This window comes from Sinocyclocheilus rhinocerous, unplaced genomic scaffold, assembly GCF_001515625.1.
Source record: "Sinocyclocheilus rhinocerous isolate Xijiao unplaced genomic scaffold, SAMN03320098_v1.1 scaffold1223, whole genome shotgun sequence".
Lineage (NCBI taxonomy): Eukaryota > Metazoa > Chordata > Actinopteri > Cypriniformes > Cyprinidae > Sinocyclocheilus > Sinocyclocheilus rhinocerous.
This window is the reverse complement of record NW_015641045.1, coordinates 959,014-968,365: the sequence shown is the minus strand read 5'-3', so window position 1 is coordinate 968,365 and position 9,352 is coordinate 959,014. Positions and strand designations below refer to the sequence as shown.

Genomic DNA, 9,352 nt, shown 5'->3' with positions numbered 1-9,352 from the left:
GCGCATTGTGTTCATGGCCATCTGCTTGCCTTGTAGTACATTAAATAATAACTATATATAGGCCTGTCACGATAACACCTTTTTGTTGTGCGATATATTGCCCCAGAAATAATTGCGATAAGCGATATTATTGTCATTTTAAAGACCATTTTATGCCACTGAATACATAATCATAATGTAACAGCATAATAATGCAAGAAGGCCTACACACTTCCAAATGACAACAAACTTTTAATTTTTAAGAATATTTAGATCATGGAAATTAAGTATCAAAATATTAGATACCTTAAAAAACTTGAATAAATAGTAAATAAACATTTCTAACAAAAAGTGCAAAGTAACAAGTAGAAAAAAAGAAAAATGCACAAAGAACTTGTATGGAGATTCTTTCATCTATAGATTTTCCCCTGACCTTCTTTTCTCTATAAAATAAGGGTACACACTATTGCTGAAAAACACAATCACTACTTAGCAGTCAGATGTCCGTATGCACAAAATCACAGATCACTAAACAAGGCCATATCTGCAGATTAAACTTTTGTAGAAGCATTTTTTAAATTTGAACTAGCACCTCATGACTACACCACATTATGTACGAGAAGCTGCAAAAGGCTCAGGTGCAAGTGGAATGCACAAAACAAGGTGACATATATATTGCGATATATTGCGTCACCAAAAATGATTGAGGTCATGTACATATATTGCGCGATAAGTCGATATATTGATTATTGCGACAGGCCTGTGTATGACATCAAAGTATTGCGAGAGCGGTTCTAGAGCATATTCGAGCGCACACTCTTACCTTCAAAAATAGGCGAGGCTCATATCTTTAGCGAAGCAGCATGGAGAGAGGGGGTGGGTCATGGCGATTTCAACCGACTTCCTGAGGCCTGCATAAATAGGTGGCCTGCGCGTCGTCACGAAAGCTTATCAATTGCATGTGTTTTAAGCCTTGCCAATTTAAACATTCAAAACAGTTTAAAGCATTCAAACACAAGATGCAGAAAAACTCAACTGAGAGTTCCCGCGCAAACACCAAACCGAGCTCTTCTTCGCTTCCCCCCCGTGCCTGAACGAACAAATACACCTCGCCAGTTTAAACGTATAAGCAATAAAAGACAGGAAAAGCTTAATTCAGCACCCGCGCGCTGTTCTGTGCGTACAGTGTGCATGCAGAGAGCCGCGTCTACAGCCCTTAAACACCGAATTGAGTTTTGTGTTTTAATGCTCTTGAAACAACAAATACATACAAAATTGTCACAATACCTGTCTTTGCGAGTATCCTCGAAAAAATGGTTGGTCAAGTGAAAGTAAACGGTTGAGAAAGAAATGGAATGTGTATCATTATATTGGATGTATTATCTCTTAAAGTGACCGCGCCTAATTTACTAGCTGCTGTCAGTGTCCTTAATGTTAATCCAAGAAATTAAATAGGAGAAAATCACTCACTGCTCTTTACTGAATTACTTTGTAGTTTTAACAAGAATTAATCTATATTTAATTTATACAGTGAAGACTATGCAATGCTATTTACATTTGATTATTCAGTTTCTGTACCTGGACACCTACAAACTTGAAAAAACTTAAACATTGTTTAAAACATTTGTTTATTTGTGCTATTTACACAATTTCAAACAGGGCCCACTGGTACAACCTGCACCAGAGCCCCGCAAACCCCAGGTATCGGTCTGCTTCAAGTCGAACACACAGCTGCTGCTGCCACCTTATGACAGTAGATTTACACTTCAAATTAGGTAGTCTGTCATCGATGACAGTAGCTCATTGGAAAAGGATGGAAAATGACCTTCATTTTGTTTGCCCTAATAAATGCTGCTGCCTGCCATCTGCAATCACCAATAAAAACGTTGTTACATGTTTTATTTTCTATATCGTCATAAATATCGTTATCGCAAATATTCTTGAATTATCGTGATATAATTTTGAGGCTATATCGCCCACCCCTACTATCTATCTATCTATCTATCTATCTATCGTTCTATCTATCGTTCTGTCGTTCTCTCTATCTATCCACTCTTCTTGTCAGTCAGCTTGACTCACTCTCCTCACTGGAGAAATCTGATCTGATCTGTGTGATGCGACTGTCGTTCGGCACGCTGCATTGAGCAGCCGCGTTCAGTTTTTAATTGTAGTATCTGTTCTTTTACTGAACTAAATGATTTGTATTACTATAAAAAAAATCAAAACGACGGTGGGGGTCGGTGACGCGGTGGGCAAGTGACGTAACCGGTGTTGCGGCTTAACACCGGTATCACCGTCAGCGCCGTCTTATCGCGGCAAGCCTACTATCTATCTATCCTTCTATCCTTCTATCTATCCATCTATCTATCTATCTATCTATCATTCCGTTGTTCTATGTATGGCTGCACAATAATCGTTAAACTGTTAATTACAGTTGTTAAAATAATATAAAATCACCATTAATAATAAAAATCATTGTCATTTTTATCTTTTTCTATTCTATTTCATCAGAATTATTGCACTTTCACACAAGCACAAATCAAGAGACCATCACCTTAGTTGCAGCAAATGGCTGTGTGAAAGAAACTGGCTGTATTACACTTTCAGTTGAATAACGCAGTGGAGATCACTAAACTCCAAATTACATGTTTTCAATGCAAATGCCAATTGAAAATTTTAGGATAGAAAACCACCAGGCAAATATCACAGATGACTATGCTTAATAAATCGAGAGAAGCAGAAATTGTGATTCCGATTAAAATACAGTTTATTGCAGCCCTAGATCTCTTTTATTCTATTTATAGTTTTAACTATCGCTCTGTCTGTCTATCTGTCGTTCTATTATTCAATCAATCTACCTAAAAGATAGATCTAAAACTAAAAATGCATTTATTATTTTTTAATAATATTTTTTCAAATTATTATTTGTTATTTTTTTAAGCATACTGACAATTGTGACTTGTGAATTGTGAAAATGTAAACACACTTTTATAGCCATTTTATACAGAAATGCAGGTAAACCCAAGTCTGTCTGTATTTGATGTTCTCTTTCATTCTATGTCAGTGTGTCTCTCTGATGCAGTAGATCTGATGTGTGTTTTGACAGGTGTCAGTTTTCCACGTTTGAGCAGTGTCAGGAGTGGCTGAAGAGGCTGAACGCTGCAGTTCGTCCCCCGTCCCAGATAGAGGAGCTCTTTTCCTTCGCCTTCCACGCGTGGTGCGTGGAGAAGGAACAGCATGGGGATCTGTATAGGCCAGGTACTGTCTGACCTTCTCAAACCTTGTCTGCATGCTTGAGGCTGAAATCAGATGTCTCACAAATAGTTTTATCTCTGTATTTCCTGCTAGTCTTGCATAGCCAGACAGCTTTACTACCTAAAGAGTCCGCAAACAAGATACTCTTGTATAGCTTTACAAAAAACCACACAAAATTTGTCCAACTAGTTCTTCTTTGGATTCCTTCAGGATTCATCTCTCACTCGCCTCTCTCGTTTAGGTGATCACGTGATGTCACGTTTCCATAACGAGGTGGAGCGGATGGGCTTTGACACACAGAACGCCTGGAGAGTGTCTGAGATCAACAATAAGTACAAGTGAGTGTTTCTCTCTCAAACACAAGCACATCTAAACTGCTCTGGACACTCAGTCCTGTCCTGCTGCGCTCGGCAGGTCTGTTCAGGATTAGATGTCTTTAGACAGGTATCAGTCAGTCCGATCACACTGCCCTCTGCTTGCCCCCTGGCACAGGTTGTGCTCCAGCTACCCTGAGCTGCTGCTGGTGCCAGCCTGGATTACTGATAAGGAGCTGGAGAATGTGGCGGCCTTCCGCTCCTGGAAGAGGATTCCGGCCGTGGTTTACAGGTCAGTCAGCTAAATCTGTTCATAAAATACATGGAGAATCCAAAACCTAGTGAGTTGCCTCCCTAGGCAACTTTTTAGGCATTGATTGTGTGTTTTTGTCTTTTTTTGTTAGTTCTTTTTTGTCTTTTTAAAAAAAAAAATAGTTTTAGTAATTTTAGTACGAGATTTTAGTGTTTGCAACTTTACAGATCTTCTTTATGCACCAAGAGCTTGTAACACTCCAAAGACAAAGGAAAAATTGAAATCGCATCATATGACCCCTTTAAGTTATTTACCAATGAAACATTTTCTATTTTTTCCCCTCCATCTATCGTTCTGTTGTTCTATTGTTCTATCATTCTGTTGATCGATCATTCTGTTTCTTTCATTCTGTCTTTACGCTGTTCTGTCTTCCGTTATGCCATTCTATCTATCATTCTATGTATGTATCATAATTATTATTAATAACGATTATTGTCATTTTTATCTTTTTTATTTTATCAGAATTATTGCACTTTTACATAAGCGTAAATCAAGATCTTCATTATGTGTTTTTGTCTTTTGTTGTTGTTGTTGTTGTTTAATAGTTTAGTAATTTTGGTACTTGAACTTCAACTTCGCTCTTTCCCAGGCACCAGAGCACAGGGGCAGTGATCGCTCGCTGTGGTCAGCCTGAGGTCAGCTGGTGGGGCTGGAGGAACGCAGATGATGAGCACCTGGTGCAGTCCATCGCCAGAGCCTGTGCTGTGGACAGCAGCTCCTGTAAAGGCGTCTCCAACGGCTCCTTCTCCCGCGAGTACACTAACGGAGCCGATCTCTCCGATGTGGACTTCGGTCAGTACCACTTGGCTCTTACAAATGTTGACTGAATTCTTAATTTAGGTCTCTGTACTGATTATTGTCATATTATATGACTTGATCTATACACACATGTCTTTTTCTATAGACTCGTCTATGACTAACAGCTCAGAGGTGGAGACACTGGCCATCCAACCTCGAAAGCTTCTGATCCTGGACGCTAGGTCATACGCCGCTGCCGTAGCCAACAGAGCCAAAGGAGGAGGGTGTGAATGCCCAGGTACTCTCTCATAGGTGCTCCTTCAGCAATCACAATAAACAAGATGCCCCTCTCAATAATGACATGTTGTTCTCCCCTGTAGAGTACTACCCTAACTGTGAGGTGGTGTTTATGGGTATGGCCAACATCCATTCCATCCGCAAGAGTTTCCAGTCTCTGCGCTTCCTCTGCACACAAATGCCTGATCCAGCCAAGTAAGTCTTCCAGCAAACATCTGCTGCGGTTGCAGTCTGTCCCTTTGTTTATTGTTGTATTTCACCCTTTTAGGGACCTTTTTATTTTTCTTAACATTTTTTCCCCATTTTTTTCCCCTTTAATACAGCTGTCAAGCTGTTCAAATGTATTATAAGTAATTGTAGGTATATATAGGTATATGTAGGTATATTATAGGTATTCGACTAAAAATGTAAGGCAAACTAAAAAATTAGTTCTTAATCTGTGTCTGGGGGAAAAGCAAAAAAATATTTTCAAAATAGCAAAGTTGATTTTATGCATTAACAACTTTTCTAGATAGATCTGCACTGTAAAAAAAAATTGCATTTGAAAATAAAGATTATTGGAGTACGTTTTGCAAGAAAATACTTTTTCAGTCTTTCTACTTCAGCATTTCATGCTTAATTCAATATTTTACTTGCCATTTCTTTGTACTTATTTGTGAAATTTACTAGCAATTTCTAAATGAAAATTGTTTCAAAGTAAATCCTACACTAATATTTTTCAGTGTACTATGAGCTCTGAGGTTTTATGACATGAGTTTTCCGATATCTGTGTTTCTTGTGACATCATAAACCTGCAACTCAGCCAATTACCAAACTAGCATTAGCTTATATGACTAACTAATAATGTAGTCAGTATCAGTGTATTGTTATTGTTTACTAAAATAATTAACAATTGTTTTCGGTAATTGAATTGAAAGCTGAAATTAAATATGAATATTAGATGAAAAACAAAACTAAAAATTAGAAATTTTGCTTTGGAAATAAATTGAAATAAAGTTTATATTTATTTATATATATATATAAATAAAACACAACATTACTTAAACTAACCTTAAAACTGAAAATATTAAAAATAAAAGCTAATTCAAATAATTAATAAATAATATTATATTATATAAATAATACTAAAATAACACTGGTCAACATAATGCTTCTTTGCTTTGAATCAAATGTTAAGCAGATTTGTTTGGATCAAATATTGACTTCAAGGCTGTAACCCAGACAGGAAGTAGACAGTTACTGTTGAATTCTTTACCTGTTGATCAAAAACTTCATTTGAATGACTATCAGTTCTTGCTCTACATGAGTGATTGAAGTGCATTCATTATTTTTGCTCATCTCAAACTCTTACAAGCACTTGCTTTAGTTCCTTCATGAGCTCTGCTTTTTTATTTTTCCGTCTATTGTTCTTTTCCTGGCATCTGCCTGTGATTTCCAGCACTGGCTCATATCTACTTCCTTTTCCATCCATGCTGTTTTCCACTCATCTATTTGTTGTAAAGTCAACAGCAAGTCTTCTAAGTGACTCTCTTTCGGTTTCTTTCACTCTCTCGTTCTCTTTTTAGTCAGCATGAAAAACTCTGGCCAAGAGCTGCGTTTCTAGGCAACAGACATGAATTGTTCAGAGGGAAAAAATGTAATTCTCTCCTTTGAATATTCTGATTGTAAATGTCTCGCTACATGAGGTAGTCATATTCATACAAAGGTGAATTTCCTTTTAAACATGGGAGCGATCATTTGAATGTCTCCTCCGTTTACCTGCACTCTGTGTTTCCTTGGCTGATGTCAGTTTGCATTGGCTGTATTTGACCATGTTGGGAAACTTTTAGAATGAGTATTAACCACACTTGTCAAACCACTTTCTTTAGTCCTTCTCACAGTTTTCCATTAAGATTCTCAGTTTTCTCAGAACTCAGTTTTTTTGCTGATGTGCATAAAGCCGTTTTTGTTTCACTTACATTAGATATAATTGAAAACAGGATAGAATGCATTTTTTTCAGTATGCAGACATACTATAGGATATTTATTAAAACTAATCTGCAGAATTACTCATTCAGTCATTGGACATTACAATCATGAGCTTATTTTTTAAATCTTTATTTTTAATGTTTGTGAAAAACATTAAGTCTCTGAAGAGACTAAGCATAAGATATCTTATGCTCACCAAAGCTGTATTTATTTGATAAAAATGCAGTAAAAACAGAAATATTATCAAATATTATTATAATTTAAAATAACTGCTTTCTATTTGAATATATTTTAAAATGTAATTTATTTCTGTGATGCAAAGCTCATTTTTTTTCAAGTCTTCAGTGCCAAATGAGCCTTCAGAAATCATTCTAATATGCTGATTTGCTGCTCATTTCTGATTATTATCAATGTTCAAAAAACAGTTTTCCTGCTTCATTTTTTTTTTTTCTTTTGAAAACCGTTATTTATTATTTTTCAGGGTTCTTTGATGAATAGAAAGTTCAAAAGAACAACATTTATTTGATCGCTTTTAATGCATCTTTGCTGAATAAAAATTATATACATTATATACTCATATTCACTGGAACATGCTTCAGATGTAAGTGTGTAATGGTGAGTTTTGATGTGTCTGTAGCTGGCTGTCTGCTCTGGAGAGCACAAAGTGGCTGCAGCATCTGTCCCTCCTGCTCAAGGCGTCTCTCCTCGTTGTGAACGCCGTGGACCGCGACCACAGGCCCGTGCTGGTGCACTGCTCAGACGGCTGGGATCGCACCCCTCAGATAGTGGCGCTGGCCAAACTCCTGCTGGACCCGTACTACCGCACCATTGAGGTGAGCGGTGACATAATGAACAAAAAGGGGGATCGTGTTGGGCGATATGGTCATTTTTAAAATCTTCATATCGCCAGCCCGTGAAATCGCGATACACAATATTATCGTGCGTGCGTGGGTGGGGGCAAGAGACTCTCTGTACTTATCATAGGCTATTTCATAACTATGTAGCGTTTTAAACCGCGTGGGCGCATGAGAGAGAGAGCCTATGAAAGCACCAATAATCGAAATAATATACTTTCAAACATACTGATAAACTAACATGTTAAATATAAAAAAATATTTAAAACAGCTATTTCATATATATTCGGATACAACAGTCATACATCGCTATTACCGTGACAAGTTTGCCGCATCAGAGCACGAAAGTTATCAAAAGTACATTTATTTTAAAGACCAACAGTTTAACACTAAATATTGGACATAAACGAACATGTTAAATATAAAAGTATTTAAAACAGGTAAGTTCATATATTTGGAGTAAAGTTCAATTGAACGGATACATCAGCCATACAGCGCTCCGGACCGTGCACCCCATGACGAGCCCGACGCGCCGCCACAGAAACAAGAATGAAATGCATTGAAAAAAAATTCAATCGGTTCACTCCGAGCAGAATCGATATTTTAACGTTTCTGTTCCTGCGTCCCTCTGTATTATTACCGTTCCGAAACCGTCACGCTGAACGCAACAGATTTTGTACAACGGAGCAGTGTAACTTTTTATTTGTTTCTTTAACTGTATTTATTTTGATAATGAACAGACTGCAATGTCGCAAAAATATGTTGTGTGTGCGTGCCTATATTCCTTTTTATGTAAGCCTATAGTTTTATTCTGTTTTCTCCGTTCACAGAAGCGCTGCAGTTGTGTGTGATCTGTTGAATCCTTCTTGCACTATCCTCGGATAAACTCGCAATCCATTGCGACTTACCTATGATGAGTTTACAGCTGAGCGGGCATTTCACTCTTTGGCGTCAGCGTCACATTTGCATAGACTACGACTGGAATTCGTGATTGGTTCGGAACTATAAAATTGTAAGCCTATAGTTTTATTCTGTTTTCTCCGTTCACAGAAGCGCTGCAGTTGTGTGTGATCTGTTGAATCCTTCTTGCACTATCCTCGGATAAACTCGCAATCCATTGCGACTTACCTATGATGAGTTCACAGCTGAGCGGGCATTTCCCTCTTTGGCGTCAGCGTCACATTTGCATAGACTACGACTGGAATTCGTGATTGGTTGACTGCAAATTTCAAATATTAAATGGAACGATAAAATAACATTACTAACCGGTTAATGGCCATTTCAAATTTTCAATTCTGTTCGGAACTATAAAATTTTATTTCGTTTCTGTTTCTGGTTCTGTTCCTGTCAAAATTTCGTTCGTTTCAGGTTTTCGTTTTCGTTCCTTGAACCGGTTCAGAGCCCTGTAGGAGAATGAGCCTAATATATTAACCGGTTAATGGCCATTTCAAATTTTCGATTCTGTTCGGAACTATAAAATTTGATTTCGTTTCTGTTTCTGGTTCTGTTCCTGTCAAAATTTCGTTGGTTTCAGGTTTTCGTTTTCGTTCCTTGAACCGGTTCAGAGCCCTGTAGGAGAATGAGCCTAATATCGTCTTGACTATCGACATCTAAAGACATCTGCTATCGTCGAT

General features: G+C 37.5%; 1 protein-coding gene across 6 annotated transcripts in view; it reads left to right on the top strand.

The window, feature by feature from the left end:
- mtmr3 (myotubularin related protein 3) overlaps positions 1-9,352 on the top strand; it is a 45,662-nt gene that overhangs the window by 22,878 nt on the left and 13,432 nt on the right. For all 6 annotated transcript variants that reach the window (XM_016570846.1, XM_016570844.1, XM_016570845.1 and 3 more), the window contains 7 exons: positions 3,086-3,237; positions 3,476-3,572; positions 3,727-3,840; positions 4,451-4,653; positions 4,766-4,897; positions 4,980-5,091; positions 7,502-7,697. In XM_016570846.1, coding sequence (XP_016426332.1) covers positions 3,086-3,237; positions 3,476-3,572; positions 3,727-3,840; positions 4,451-4,653; positions 4,766-4,897; positions 4,980-5,091; positions 7,502-7,697 — 1,006 coding nt within the window. The remainder of the gene's footprint in view (positions 1-3,085; positions 3,238-3,475; positions 3,573-3,726; positions 3,841-4,450; positions 4,654-4,765; positions 4,898-4,979; positions 5,092-7,501; positions 7,698-9,352) is intronic.